Source organism: Nelumbo nucifera, chromosome 5, assembly GCF_055504915.1.
Source record: "Nelumbo nucifera cultivar China Antique chromosome 5, China Antique-T2T, whole genome shotgun sequence".
Taxonomy (NCBI): domain Eukaryota; kingdom Viridiplantae; phylum Streptophyta; class Magnoliopsida; order Proteales; family Nelumbonaceae; genus Nelumbo; species Nelumbo nucifera.
Window position 1 is genome coordinate 4,396,505 of NC_142653.1, and position 16,462 is coordinate 4,412,966.

At 37.2% G+C, this 16,462-nt stretch overlaps 2 protein-coding genes across 3 annotated transcripts in view; both read right to left on the reverse strand.

Annotated features, from left to right (window-relative positions):
• PAD2 (proteasome alpha subunit D2) lies at positions 1–11,773 on the reverse strand. Its single transcript, XM_010267674.3, has 3 exons — positions 11,360–11,773; positions 6,696–7,110; positions 1–377 (listed from the first exon to the last, which is right to left on the reverse strand). Exons 1-3 carry the CDS (start codon positions 11,530–11,532, stop codon positions 216–218), a joined length of 750 nt encoding a protein of 249 aa, XP_010265976.1. The 5' UTR covers positions 11,533–11,773; the 3' UTR covers positions 1–215.
• A 1,819-nt stretch (positions 11,774–13,592) lies between these two features.
• The window catches only part of LOC104590043 (histidine kinase 1-like), a 35,429-nt gene continuing 32,559 nt past the window's right edge, over positions 13,593–16,462 (reverse strand). For both annotated transcript variants that reach the window (XM_088888996.1, XM_088888997.1), the window contains 2 exons: positions 14,198–15,397; positions 13,593–13,976 (listed from right to left, as the gene is read on the reverse strand). In XM_088888996.1, coding sequence (XP_088745122.1) covers positions 13,761–13,976; positions 14,198–15,397 — 1,416 coding nt within the window. In that variant the 3' untranslated portion in view covers positions 13,593–13,760. The remainder of the gene's footprint in view (positions 13,977–14,197; positions 15,398–16,462) is intronic.

Sequence of the window (16,462 nt, forward strand, 5' to 3'; positions counted from 1 at the left end):
TCAAACAAGACAAGAGCCCTTTCCCTTGCAAAGTATGTTAGCAGCTCACATGTAAATACAGAAAAAGATAACTCAAATCATACAAGTCCTGCCTGAGGATGTAATCAAAGTCCTAAAGTTCAAAGGGAGTTCAATAATCTAAATAAGAAAATGACACCTAATCTTAACCAGAATTCATCACAGAATTGCAAGGTGGAACACAAAGTGGGCAAGAATTAGGTTTCTTTTGGAGGGACCTTCTTTGCAGCCTCTGCTGCTGCTTTCTCTGCTTCTATCTCAGCAACAATGGCATCAATTTCAGCTTCATCCAACTGTCGAAGCCCATGCTCTCTCGTCATTACAGCAATTTCAATGTTCTTCCCCCCACTTTCAACAACCTAAAACAATAATGAAAGCTCATCAATTGTCCAAACTTAAAATATGATATGCAAGGAATTAATAAACAGACATGGAAAACATATTAGAAAAACAGACATACAAAACATGCATAATCAAATAGATAACTAGTGGTATGCTGCTTGACAACTAGTAGTGACTTGTGGATAACACGTCAGCCAAGAGGCCACAATCATGCAGTTAACTGCATCACATGGTAAATACTTAGATTTCAGACGGTCAGTTCTTGGGAATCCTCCAATATACAGTCTGTTTTAAAAGTGCAAGGAGCAATTTGCACCAGAGGCGAAAGGTGAGGCGCGTATCTTTTCGAACCAAGGTGCAAAAAAATACCAAAATTTTTCAAAAAAAATTCAAAAATTAAAAAAGTAATAAAAAATAAAAATGTTAAACATAATATTAATAAAAACAACATAACATGTAAAGCATATTCAAATGAAATTTTAAAAATAAAATTAAACATATATAACATTTTCAAGCATGTAAAACCCATAATGTCTTTTTCCCTCGATTGCATTACTTCAAATAGCTAATGTGATGTAAAACATCTTGCATTCTTGATTCTACAAGCCGCCTTTGTACCAAGCCCCTTGAGGCAAGCCTAAACAATCCAAGTTAGGGTCTTAAATTCTTAATGCTTACACAAAAACAATAAATCTGTAATTTTAATTGCCTTTTATGAAGATACTTTATTAGGATGAATGAATAACAAACTTTAGCAAATAGGGGGTTCTTGGAACATTACGCCTTTTGAAAGTTTGCACCTAGGGCCTAGGTGAGGTGCATACCTTAAAATACACCTTGCCTGAGTGCCTTTTTTTTGTCAACAACAGATTTCATTAAAAAAAGCCAAAAAAAAAGCTAGGAAACAGACAAACTCACAAGGGAGCAGAAACAAGAGAAAAACACACAAAAAAAAACCAAAAAAAGGAAAAGGAACAGGAAAAAAAACAGAAAAAAAAAAACAAACTAAGCCAGCTTGTCAGCCACTATGACAGAGGACAAAACCAGAGGAACAGCTTGCAGAGAGCTGAAAGTTTTTGTAAGACCAAATTTTGCCGCAGCATGGGCTGCACCATTTGCTTCCCTGCAACATTTACTAAATCTGAAAGACTTTCCAGCTGATAAAGCTTTAATATCTTCACAAAAAAACAACAGCTCAGCATGTATAGGGCTTGAAGGACCCAAAATACTATCAACTAGGATAGAGCAGTCCTATTCAAAAATCCCATAGATCATTTTTAACCGCAAAAAACACTGCTTCCAGAGAGATTTAGCTTCAGCCAAGAGGGGGGAGTCCACAGAAGTCTGACCCCAACCAGCTCCTCAACAACAATAATCAGCATCTCAAATCACAAAACCATAGGAAGCCTTGCCTGAGCGCCTAGGTGTGCAGTTTAAATCACTGTACACAGTAAAACAAGTTAATGGTGCATGTAGGTCCAACACCAGATTTGGGGTTGGAATCACCAAAAAATTAATCTGCATGTCATCACCATCCTCATCATAATCATCATCTAAGCATTGTCCCAACCATATGGGGTCAACTACATGAATCCTGTTTTGCTATTCCATTTCATTCAGTGCCATATCCATCATCAAATTGTGGCCACTTAAATCATTACTTACTAATTCCACCCAAGTCCTTTTCAATCCAGCCCCTAGCGCATGACCAAACTACCTCAGTCTACTTTCTCTCATTTTACTACCTGGTGGAGCTACTCCTAGTTTCTCTTTCGTATGACTACACCCTCTGAATCTATCTGTCCCCAATTTTACCACATCCATCTAAGCATATGCATCTCTGCCAAACTCATTTTTTTGGACATGCTGTTTCTTAATTGCTCAATGCCCTACTCCATACAACAGAACTGGCCTTAAACTGTTTTATAGAGTTTTCCTTTTAGCTGAAGTGGTATTTACCTATCACATAAGACTCCATATACACCCCTCCATTTTTGTCCATCCTGTTCCAATTCTATGAGCAACATCCTCCTAAATCTCCATTTTGTTAAGAATTATTGAACCAAGGTAACAAAAGAGGTCGTATTGAGTTATCTCTTGGTCTCTAATCCTAAGAATATCCTGGTTTGCGCACCTATTATTATTAAATTTACATTGCATATATTCTGTTTTAGCCCTATTATTTTTAAAACCTCTTGCAAAAGATGGATTTTAGCTTAAAGATAAAAGAACCAAGAAACAATTTGATATTAAAAAAACTGAGAGTCCATATTTAATTAGTATTTTCTTTTGGGTTAGGCGAATAGCATGTTGTGAAGAGCTTCATTGTGACAATTATCCTCTTCCGGTGCATCCTTGTCCTGCCTATACACTAATATATCTATTCTGGTTTAGATCAGAGAGGGAAAGGATTGTCTGAACCGTGCAATCTTAGATCCCATTTGGCATCGTTCCACAGGAATGTTTTTCGTGTTCTGCATGTTCCCGTAGAATTGGAACATGTTTGGGATATTTTTTACGTGTGAAACAACCTGTTCCAGAGCAAGAACAGGCCTCCAAAACCCCGCTCCTCAGAAATGAAGAAATCGTCATTTCTAAAGAATGATTCCTGCAGAACAAGCTTTTCTGCAATGTCCATTTTATTTATTTATTTATTTTTTTGAGAAAATTTAACCAGAATTCATTAAATAAAGAGGAGGCACATGAGAAGATGTACAAAGCAGGGAAAAAACCCCTACAAATTACAAAGGAGGAAGCTTGTCGCTATACAAATGCTCCAAATACACACACCACATTTGGCTAAGCCATCCGCAGTATGATTGTGTTCCCTAGGAATCCAAACTAAATTAACATTTAAGCAGTCCAAAGAATCTCTAGCCTCTGTCAGATAGTGATTCAATCTCCAAGGACCCCCCTCTTTGCCTCTTAACCATTTTATAGTATTTGCTGAATCACCTGCAATGATTAAGTTCTGGATTCCCAAATTTTTTATTATCCTGATTCCTGTGAGAGCAGCCATCACTTCAGCCTTTGTAGAATCAGCCAAACCAATTGGACTGCAATGTCCATTTTAATTTGCAAACACATTTGGCATACAAACACGTGAGAGTGGGGGTGAAAAGGTAATTTCATTTCAAAAATACAATACAGCAGAAGAAAAAGAGAGGTTGAGGCAAAACAGTCACAACGTCTTCTTCCTCTAGTATCGATGTCGGTGGGCACGGTATTGTAGTCGGAGATGTTGTTGAGTTTGGTGATATCTAAAGGATCTAAGCCTAACTGTAGCCGATGCTGATGACACTGTTCTAGGGAGGGTGGGAGAAGAAGGTGAGATAGGAGTTGGGGGGCATTGCAGCGGAACCCTTTTGTTATAGGAAGGTTATTGTGGCAGCCTTATCAATCAATTTGACTTTGTCTTCATCAAGTACACCCATTGTCACTCCCTTCGCCGTTCTCCTTCTCCAGCGACGGCAAACCTAGTAACACTGTTCTTCTTCTTCCTTTTCTACCCTTCTTTTTTTATGTTTTATTTCATTTTAACAGGGATCATCCTGAATCACCCTCACTCCATTTAATTGTCATATAAACAAAAACAGAGTGATTCTTACGTTTTTTTATCAGTAGAGTGATTTTTACATTTTGCATCGCCTTCTATTTTGTCTTAGTTGCTTTAGGTATTATTTTACTTCACCCTTTAAACAAACAAAAACAGAGGAGACAATTTATATTGACAAGTTGCTCTTATTTAAGTTTTTTTCCTTTTATTTGCTTGCATATTTGACAATTGACACTGGTTATTATCTCATTTACATGTTGAATGCCATTTTTACCCTTTACCGAGTCCTTGCAACACTGGTTACAGAGTTGGAAAAAAAAGGGTTTGAAAGTAACTATAAAAGAGTTTAGTTTCTGGTGTTTGTTTTCATGCTGCTTGTTTCAGTATATAACAAATTATTGTTTTACTTAAGCTCATAATTAGTTGGAAAGTTTACGAGTAATGAGGGGATTTTGAAAGATAGTTTTGAATTGACGACTTGTAACAATACCTTGTGTGTATGGATATGAAAACTAATCTTAAGGATCAAAAGTGTTATCCAAATATTATTTCTATTTTGTAGAATAGAAATCTGTTCCTGAAGAAAAAATTGCCAAATACCTCAGTTATTCCCTAGGAACCAAAAACAGAATTCCTGTTCCAAAACAAGATTTCCTTAGGAATAGAAATAGGTAGGAACAATGCCAAACAGGGCCTTAGATTCTGGGGTAACAGTCTCATACTGGATACAATTTCTTTTGACAAGTATATTGGAGACATTAAGACAGAAAAGAATTATCAAATTTCTTTGTTTAGCATTTATGGGGTTAATAACCTCAATTAATCAAAGCATGTATAGTTTATTAATTAAATAATTTGATCAATTTACTAGGCTGAATAATGCCCAAGATTAGTGGATAGTGAAGGTCCTACTCCAACACAGAACTTTGTTTCTAAATTAACAGCTTAAGCAACAAAACCACCAAGGATGTCACAGGAACAAAAAATCTCTAATGTAGCACAAGAAGCAAGGTGCAAAATTGAGTCCTTCCCTAGCAACCTGACATATGCTTTCCACAAAACAATTTCAAAGTTTGACTGCTTATTATAAAACTCGGCCACAAAAAAAAAAAGAAGAGCTTTATTGAACACGTGGCAAGATCTTTCAGCCTTAAATGTGACCCCTGAATGACAGAGAAATCTTATATGTGGCAATTTAGGTGGGAGAGTAAAAGGATGACATGTTTGTCTTGCAAACTTCTATCAAGTTTCAACAGGCTGAGATTCAGATCTCAGTTGGGTTAGTAAGAGAATGATACTTGTCCAGACCAGTGGGAGTTAGAAATGATACTGGGATTATTTAGGGGAAAAGGTCCGAAAAGGGAAAAAAAAAGTGGGATTATTTATGAGGCAAATGACAGCACAAAGAATCTTAGTCAAATGGTTAGAAATTAGGAGTCACATGATTGTTTTGAACTTTGGATAAGGATGAATGGGTGTGGTATAAAATCCCCACCTGTGGAAAAAGGAAGTGTTATGTGCCTTAGGAGAACTCACCCCTAAAAACTAGCTGTTAGAGGGAGGGAACCCAAGTACATATATACCCCAGAACAGCATCCCATACTACCGATGTGGGATATCTCACATTAGCATCCCATACTACCAATGTGGAACAAATGGATCGTAATATTCCACCACGCTCTGCAGTCCTGGCGCCCATGCAGGCTGGCTTTGCACTAGTCCACCTAGTCCTGGCCGAACACTGCAATACCGATGTCACCAGTACCACCTGTGTCGCATGATTGCAACTGGGAGGCATAGTGTAGGCTTAGATACCATTTGTTATGTGCCTTGGGAGAACTCGCCCCTAAAAGCTAGTTGTTAGAGGGAGGGAACCCAAGCACATATTCACCCCACAACAGCATTCCATACTACCGATGTGGGATACCTCACATTAGCATCCCATACTACCAATGTGGAGCAAATGGATCATAACAGAAAGGGAGGGGACAAACCAATCAATCAACATATTGATAAGAAGGCCGGGGAATTTTATATTCCTTGCTCACAGGTGACTCTGTTTCAAAGCCAGTTATTGGAATTGAGTGCAGAGGCACTTAAATTTGAAAGTTAGTTCCCCATTTCTGGTAAAGAGCACAGAGAAGGTACATCCCAGTGATAATCCAGCCGATGTTTACTAACTTGGATTGAAGGATGCCATGAAATTAGATTTGAAGTAATAGAGAATAGAGAGATGAGTGATGAGTCTGAGGGTAGGGAGGAGCTTATTAACCAATAATATGAAGAAGGTTTTTCCTCAGCTAAATTGAATGATTCCGAGATTTTGAATGGTTTTAATTTTGTGGAAGCATCTAGAGTTTCCAAAGAAATTGATGTTCCAGATATCAGGGCTAGTAGGGTTCAAGGCCAAGAGTTGTCTGAACCTCTTCCCTGTGGGTCTGGATCTCATAGCTAACTACATTTTTATGTTTGGCAGTGGATGGTGTTACTTTTTTATCATTTTCTCTCTTTTCCATGGTGATGTTGCTTTTTTTTATCAGTGGATGTTGCTTATTACCTGATCTTGGATTTTAATGAAAATTTTCTTTGTTATCGAAAAAAAAAAAACTTGAAACAGTGAGCAACCCATTTAAGTCACAAATGACCCAATATTAGTTCAGAATGCTAGACCATCAAGATTCTATTCTGGAATCATAAGACATCAACAACAAGAGAAAATAGCATAGGGTAAAAGAGTTCTAAAATAGCAGATACAGAAATATGCCAATAACCAGCTTACTTCAAGTAATGCACGAATTGCCAGCTTGACTGTCTCTTGTCCTGAAGTTTCTTTGTAGTTTTTCTCCAAAAATTCTCTCATAGAATTTGAATTTCTCCCAGTTGCATTAGCTTTCCAAGCTGAAAATGTACCTGATGGATCAGTCTGATAAAGTGATGGAACACCAGTGTATGGATCAAAGCCCACAATCAGCGTTGAAAGACCAAATGGTCTCACTCCACCACTTTGTGTATACTTTTGTTGAAGACCAGCAATGTAACGTGTAATATATTCAACCGTAACGGGATCCTCAACTGTAAGCCTGTGGCTCTGGCACTCAATCCGTGCCCTGTTGATGAGGACCCTTGCATCTGCTTTTAGCCCGGCACAGGCTAATGCAATGTGATCATCCAGGTTTACAATCTTCCTAACTGTTCTGGAAAATAGCAAAGAAGCAAATAAGTGGCTGACGCCAAAACTGCCCGAAATAACCTGAAGGTTAATAACTAGGAGAAAGGCTATAACCACAAAGACAGGTTTTGGCTGAGGTTAGATCTGCGTAAAACAACTTGAGGGTTAATAACCAGGTCACGGCACATTCATAGTTTTCAAAGAGCCAAGGCAAAGCTAGGTGATAAGGGGCGCCTAGTCGCCTAGGCAGGCACATGTCACCCAGGCAATGGTATTCTTTTGAATGAAAACCATGAATCCTAGGGTAATTCCTTAGGTTCCATAGCAAGAAGCAACTATCTTTAACTATTAATTGTTATAATCTTCATAAAAGGAAGGTATAAACTTCATTTAAAACATAGAAAATCAACATATTCATAAAAAAATGGAAAGAAAAAAGAAATTTCAGCAAATAGAGGGGCTGAGCCTCTATTTTTGTCCTAGGAAAAGAAAGGAAAAATCAATATGTGTTGATTGGACAAAATTTTTTGTTCCTCCATGCTACTTCAGGTTTTGAAGCCTTCAAGGGTTCAAGACAGTATACACCTTGATTGAACCCTAACAAATAAGAAAAATAATAAAAAGGAATGGGTATTTTAACTCAAACTGAATAATCTAGTTTAATAATGTTTGTTTTATTACTATAATCTCAGGAAGTTAAGAATATAAAAGTATCCAACAGCACCGTGTAAAAAATATCATGTTGGTTTAGTGAGGCAACCCTCCATGAGCACCTTATCGCCTAGGTGTCACTCTACATGTTAAGCTACCTTGGTATTATTTGATTGTGATAGTATATCCTAGAGGTAATCTCTATTTTATATGCTAATGGGTTGTTCTTGTATCATTTTCTGTGGCAATAGTAGGCATGCCTTCATTAGGTTACTTGCATTTTCATTTGATTGATAGTAGCATGTTTGTGTTTCATTGGATAGTCGTAAGAAATTGTTGTGACTATGTGAAATCCATACTTGTCAAGGCAACGCCTAGGCGACAAGGCGCCCTTTGAACTCGCCTCGCCTAATTGCCAAGCAGTTTTGTACTATGTACTTTTTGTGTGTTTATATACTTTTTTATTCTTTATTTTTTGACATTATAATTATAAAATAGGCACTATTAAACTAAAATATTCATTTTGTGTGTTTATATACTATTTTGTTTTTATTATTTTCTTATTTGTTAGGATTTAATCAATACAAACATTGCTAAATGCTGTATTGAACCCTCAAAGACTTTAAAACCTGAACCAATAAGTAAGGAAGAACTTAAAATTTTGTCTAATCAACACATTTTCTATACTTTAGCATGAACTCTATACTTTTCTTATGAGAATTATGAATAATTATTAAGGAAACATGGCTATGGGTACCTAGGAAACTACCCTAGGATCTATGTTTTCTATATAAAAAAAATCCATCGCCTAGGCGACTAGGCGACAAGGTGCCCCCCTAACACCCAGCCTCGCCTTGGCGCCTTGAAAACTATGGTGAAATCATGAAAACTAGATCATCTAGGCATGCACACACCGGGTGATTTAAATCCTTTGACTTATAGCATGTTTGGGTTTTTTAGAGGCCACGAGAAAGTGTTATAATTATGTGAACTCATCGCCCCACATGCTAGGCTACCTTCATATTTCTTGATATTCTTAATAAGGTAGTTCCTAGAGGTAGTCTCCATTTTATCATATGATAGCAGGTAATTCATATATCACTTGGGTTAGCAACAACAAGCACACACTCACTATAGGTAATTTTGTCTTTCATTTGATTGATTATTGATAGAATGTCTATGTCTTATTGGAAGGTTGCAAAAAAGTGTTGTGAGCATGTGGACTAATCAAAACCAAATCACCTATCACAAGGTGATTTGAATTTAAAGTTGATCATTATCATGTGTGTGACTTATTGCAGGGTCACAAGAAAATGTTGCAACCAGCCAACCACATGAGTACATTAAAATCAAATCACCCAAGCATTCACTCACCGGGTGATTTGGTTTTTCTTTTGTTTGATAGCATGTCAGTGTTTTATTGGAAGGTCACAAGATTACCATGTAAACACATCACAACATACGTTTGATAGCATGTCAGTGTTTTTTTGATTGTCATAGTAAGGTAGTAGCCTTTAGAGGTCTTCTCTATTTTTTCGTATGTTAGCGAGTTATGTTTGTATAATTGGGGTGGGAAAAAGGGAAGCACTCATTGGAATATTTGATTTTTCATTTGATTGTCACTTTGTTAGCATGTTTGATTGTCACTTTGTTAGCATGTATGTCTTGTATTGTAGGGTTGCAAGAAAGGGGTGTGACCAATGTGAACTCATTGAAACCAAATCACCCAGGCATGCACTCATTCAATGATTTGGTTTTTCATTTGATTGATAACATGCTTGTGATTCATTGGAGGGTCTCTTGAAAGTGTTGTGGCCATGTAAACTCATGTTCAACATGTTAGGCTACCCTGGTGTTTCTAAATTATCATAGTAAGATACTAGACCCTAGAAGCAATCTCTATTTTTTCACATGTTAGGGCTTTTAGTGTGTCATTTTTGGGTAGCAACAACAAGATGCACTCACCAGATAATTCAGTTTTTGGTTTAATTAATAGCATGTCCGTGTTTTATTAAAGGGTTGCAAGTAAGTGTTGTGACCATGTCAATGCATTGAAATGACGAAACCAAATCACTCAAGCAAGCACTCACTGGGTGATTTGGCATTTCATTTGGTTTATAGTATGATGTGTTTTATTGGAGAGGTCAAAAGAAAGTGTTATGACCATGTGAACTCATTGCTCCGCATATTAAGCTAAAAATGGAAGAAAGAATGGAAATTTCAAAAAATAGTGGGATTGAGCCTCTATTTTTGTCATAGGAAAAAGAAGAAAAGAAAAGAATGGTGACAGAAGAAGATATCATCATCATGTGTTGATTGGACAATTTTTTGAGTTCTTCCATGCTTTCAGTTCAAGTTTTGAAGTCTTTGAGGGTTCAAGGCAGTATACATGTTGTTGAACCCTAACAAATGAGAAAAATAATAAAAAACAATTAGTATTCTAACTTAAACTGAATAATTTAGCTTAATAATGTCTATTTTATTATTATAATCTCGAAAAGTTAAGAATGTAAAAGTATTGAATAGCACCATATAAATATCTTGGCAATTAAGTGAGGCAACCCTCCATGAGTGCCTTATTGCCTAGGTATCACTTTGACAACTATGAGCACATCCTAGATTCATCATTGGTCTTGAACACCCAACCAATTAAAAGGACACACCAAGGCTGGGACCACTGATAAAGAAGCATGGAACTGCAAGCAAGCAACTACTTTGATACTAACCAAAAAAAAAACTTCACTTCAAGAAACAGGAAGGAGAAGAAGGAGAAGAACTGCAAGTCTGCAACCACTATAATGCAGATGTACTCTGGAAGTATAAACCTTCAGGTTTCACTTTCAGAAGGAGATTTCATGGTTTTCCAGGATGATGAAGTTCTCTCTCCCGTTAATTGTCTTGATTAGCTCTTATTACAAGCTTACAACCAAATGTAAGTGATGGTCGAATTTGATCTGCTGATATTCTATGTTTGCTCTCCTGTTCCTCTTTTCTTTTCTCAATTGATGGATACAAATGTCTATTCTCCACCTTAGTTTCCGGTTAAAGCTTGCTCAGGCGGTCCTACTGTCCTACCCACCAAAAACTAAAGCCTTTTTCCTAGGAGGCGGATCTTGAGATTTTCAATACTGGTGAAAATGCATAACCTAATCTAAATTAAAAATAAATAAAAAATTCGCTGTTTCTCCCATCATGTGTGCATCCTTTGATATGATACAAGTTAGAATACCAATCAACTGGTCCAACATCGCTCTTTTGTACCAATCAGATGGAACTACTTTGTCATTCCTTTGGTTGTAATTACATATATACTTGTCTTGACCCGATTAAAATTCAAAGAGATTATCATGTAATTACATATATACTAGTTGGGTCAAGACAAGTTGATCGTATTCTGAAAAAACCATCATGGATTCCTAACTCGTCAAACCAGACATGAAAGAAAATGTGTGTTCCACCTATTATTTAGGTTTTCAATTGCGGTATTGGAGGCACAATTAACAGTATTTGAAACACCAACCCTAGCAGCATAATCAATGCGGTTCCACAATTTCCAGTCGAGATCTAGAAAATGTCAAATTCATGAGAAAGAATGAAGGGAGAGAGAGAGAGAGAGAAGATACCTCGAATCTTGAAGCTTAGCTGTGGATTTCTTTTCGACGCCGAGGACGATGGTATCCGTGCCACGAACACCGACGGCAGCGTTACCCTTCCGTACGGCCTCGAGCGCGTATTCGACTTGAAAGAGATGACCATCGGGAGAGAACACCGTGATCGCACGATCGTATCGAGCCATCTTTCTTCTTTGATTTCGGAATGCTCCTGGTTACCTTTCTGCACTGGCTGGTCTTGGTTACTGGGCTTGGCTTCTTTTCTTTGAAAAATATGCAATGTGTTGCAGCGAGACTGATAGGCTCACTCTCTGAGAGAGGGGAAAAGCTTAATCTTTAAGGAGGAAGAAATTTTTGGAAAGAGCTCGCAGTCTCTTCTCTTGGGCAACAAGGCACTCCAAATGCACTATGTTTTGGGGTTTGTATTTTTATTGACATTTATGCAAATGCCCTTGGCTTATACGTAATGCCGGACGGAAGGGTATCCATTTTTAGAGCTGTAAAGTGGACCCGCGGGCCGTTACCGGGCTGGGGGTTTTGGGCCGTCTTAGGCACAGCCCACACTCTTTTGTTTCGTTAAGGCTCATTTTGGAAGGAGTGCAAATATAAATATGTACAGTGTAAAGTCTTGATTTTATATTTTAAAATTGTTTTTGCACATGCTTCCTTCAAAACTAAAGCCTGAGTAATTTTTCAAGCAAATTCGTGTTAATTTTGTACATTGAATTCAAAGTATACCAAGGTTCAAAATTCCAATACGATATGCTCTGTATCGGTGGCTTTACGATTTACATGTGTTTCAGGAAAGTCTATTTTTAATGAAAAATATGATTAAAAATAGGCCTTAAAATCAATTTTTGAAAAAAAAACTAAAAAACATAAAACCATGTCATTTTAAATACCAATACATGAAGGTATATCGATATTTTGAACCTTAAAGTATACAAAAAAGAAAACGTATATTAAAGAACTAGAAATGATTTGGGGTAAAGCAATGGGACGAGCATCACCAACCCCAGCATTTTAGGGTGATCATGGGCTAGGCTGGGTCGGCCTAGAGCCGGACTTAGCATCTATGATTAAGAGGCACCCACACATCCCTGGCCTGGGCCAGCCCTTCAGAGTTAGGACCTATGACTTTATTAACGGTTTGACTATAATATTCAAAAAAATAAAATAAAGCCAATCAACCAGTAGTGGTATTTATCAAAATTCACGAAAGATGTTTTGATTGGTGAAAACTCTTCTCCATATCTTTTTGCTATCATAGATTTTTTCTAATATAAATATAAAATCCAAAAAGATATGATAAAAAAAATAACTTATAACCAATCAACTGGTATCGTAAAAATGACAGCATGGTATTTATGTTGCAAGGTGCCAAGTGACTACTTGGTAAGGTCTCTCTGACTAATTGTAGCAGAGACTTGGATCGAATCAACTGGTAACATTGATAAAATGTGCATCCAAGTTAAAGTGCTATGCTTTCCTACATCTACTCCATGTAAGGGTGCAAATGGATTGGATCATGATCCGATCATATTTGGTCGAATTCAGATCACCTCTATCCGATCCTAGAAGATCGGATCCGATGTGTTATACATATTATTTATTTTTTCATAAATATATATATATATATGATGAAAATAATTAAAAATACTTGTTGATACTAACCTTGTTCTACTTTACTGGTGGAGATGGTGTTTGGTTCTTGCCATTTATTTGAAAAACAGCAAGAGCTCATTATCGCATAGGTGTTTATATGTTTATCAACCATTGTCATCCAGAGTACCAAACAGCTTGAAGATAAAGGTTATAATTGGGTTGACAGAAAATAAGAGAGAAACAGATCTACAGTGGAGCGAAAGTTCTTGAAATTTTTCACAAAAAAATCCTAAAAACACTTTCCGTTGGATGAAAGCTTCCCTCGGTCTCATGAGTTGTCTTCTCCTGATGGCCGATGCTCTAGTTTTACAATTTTCTTGTTTCAGCAGGTTGGACTACTTGCTATTTTGGTGGCACATTTAGCTTTTTGTAACTCTATCTTTGACATAGTCGTTTGCTTGGCCTTTCTTGCCGATTGTACTTATTTGGATTGTATCTGAGCATATTACTGAATGAAATTGGCCTTATTGGGCTTAAAAAAATAGCCCATGTTTGGGGGGGAGTAAGGATTATACACGATGAGCTCAACTTGTTATTAAACGAGGCATTCTGAACAGCACACACAGAGGACAATGAAGTAAGAGAGTGTCAGCACATCTTCCTTTTCTTTTTCACTTTTTTTTTTTTAACGTGAAACATTCATCTCTGTGATAATATCGAACTATACATCAACCAACGAGTTTGTTAGCCTGCGCTCGTGTGAAAAGTCAAGCAGTTGTACATGAGTACATCTACCCAGAACATATTTTTATGCTAATCTCTTGGTAAGTGAAAGGATGGTGGACACCATTTGTTTGCAGTCAATTGGCTTTGTAAGGTAAGCATCCATACCCACCTCCAAGCATTTTGCCTCATCCGATGACATTGCATGCGCAGTCAGTGCAACGATGGGAATATGCAAACCTGTTCCTGCCTCAGATTTCCTGATTTCTTTTGTTGCTTCATAACCGTCCATCTTTGGCATCTGGTGTTATGATATTAAAAAAAAGAGAGTGAAAGTTATAAGCTACACTTCAGAATTCAATGTACGTGCACTAATAGAATTACATGGGATAAACTTATTAAGTCACATGAGAAGCATACTTGGCTTTTTAGCTTTTAATAGTATGTATGATGATCAGTTGCCAAATGCAGTTATAAGAATAACAAGTTCGTGTACTATAAACTGCATTCTAACTTGTATACCTGACAGTCCATGAGGACCAGATCAATTTTCTGGAATTGTCGAACATTTTCCTGAGTGATTTCTCCATCCCGCAATGATGACCCCATTCTTCTACATTCCTCTTCACTTAAAATGCGTTTCAGAGCTTCTACTGCCTGCAGTCCATCTTTTACAGCCATGACGGTGGCCCCCATCTTTTCCAGCATTATTGTTGCTACTCTTTGTAGTACTGGTGTATCTTCTGCTAGCAGTATACACAACCCTTCAAGAGGTTTCTGTCCATTAACCACCTTACTTGAATCTGCACGAAGCTTCTCTTTAGGAATGCCACTCATTATTTGATGTTCAGCATACCTTGAACTTGCACATTCAAGGATTGTTAAAACTGATGCATTCTTTGTGTACACTAACTTCTTTGTTGAGTCTTCACTGTCACTAGAATTTGGCCCTACTTGACCAGGATCTTTTTTATTTAATTTATTTTCTTTTGAATTGAGTTGACTTAGCTCAACTGCACTGTTGTCAATAGTCCTGTAATCTGAGTTTAAAGATCTTGCATTTCTTTCACCAGGAGTTTCTCCAATGGAAAATGTAGCCTTTCTAGGATTAGAATTTCTTGCTTCAGATGTATCCGAGTCATCTGAGCTGCCCACATCAAAATGAATGGGATCTATTTCAAAACATTCGTGCAAATCACCTTGCATAATGGAAGTTCTTGAAACACTCAGACTCTTTTGTTGCAATTCAAGATTTCTTTCTCTGATGGCTTCTTCCAGAATCTGAACCATTTTTGCTTTATATAGAGGCTTATTGACCATCAGCAAATGCCTTTTCCTTCGGAGCTCCATCTTAACAGCATTGGAGGTGTCATGGTTTAGTATCCAGGCAAACTTTGCTTTACTAAGAAATATATCAAGAAACTTTAGCTGCTCTTTCCATATGTCTGTGCTTAGGTCAAGTATTCCTATATCAACTACTATGACAATACTTGAAGCCCTTTCATTTTGGATTTTTAACTCTTCATCATCTGTCAGAGGTTCGACTGTAGAGTACTGTTTATCAGGCCCACTTTTAGGTGTTATGGTGCTGCCTTTAAATACTTCCTGAATAACTTGTGTTAGTTCATTCCAGTCAGAAGCTTCCCATGTGCAGACTTTGTTTTTTCTTAACCACTGGGACATGACCAATCTACCCATACTACCACTAAGTGCAAGCAACACCTGCATTCACAATTTAAATGTATACTAGAAATTAAGAATGTAGATAACACAACCAATGAGAAGATAAAGGAAGAGAAAGAAACAATATAAGCAATAAGTGTTAGGGTGGGGATTTTGCAATGGAGAAAGAACATCTATAAGAAGAGCAAACAAGAGTAGTAACAGAAACTTCAACAGACTAATCAGCCAATAGATGAAATACCTTCTGTGAACTAGAGATAAAAAATCCTAATGGAATCAGTACCTAGAGATGAAAGAATCAGCACCTTCACAAGTTTGGAATCAGCACCAAACATATCAGTAGAGAAAACTCTTCATTCATTCATTCATCATGGTAGGAGTTTTTAAATGGGTTTATATAAAGAATTCAAATTATCTCTTTGAGATCTATAATATATTTATTTTCCTAAAAATGAAACTAAAAGATGAAGCACTTGCTAGAAAATTATTCGTGTAGATCATCTTTCAAATATTCAGCAAATCTTGAAAAGGTTTTACTATAAGAATCTTGAGAAGATTTGATTGGGGGTGAATGTTTCGCGTATCACATGAGGTTTGCTGAGTTGGCAATTGTTGACGTTTGGTGTGGCTAAGGAATTCAACAGCCACAATAACTATTGTCTTTTGGTATGACTGCTGTGACTCAACAGTCACAATTACTCCACCAAAACTGCTGCATTTATTTTGACTCCTCCACTTCTGCCCCTCCATTTTTTTCGCCAGAATTTTAGGGACCATGTTCCCTATTTTCTTCTATAAAAAGGGTGCCTCCTGGGGGTAGTAGGTGCATGGAGAGAGAGCATTAGAAAGCTGAAGAGATTGGGAGAACTCCATCGCCATCTTCCAGCAAGATCTGCTCCTATTCTATTTGGGATCGGTTTTTTCTTTCTTCACTGCTGCCATTAAGGGTTCTTTCACACCAGATCAAAGCAGTCATCTATGCTTTTGAGTGCTTCAAGGCTTTGTTAAAGGCATTTCGGCACTAGTAAGGTGGTCAGTTTGCAGTTCTCTCATCAAGGACATGAATAAACAAGTTTTCTTTCTTCTCCCGTGGATGTAGGTCTC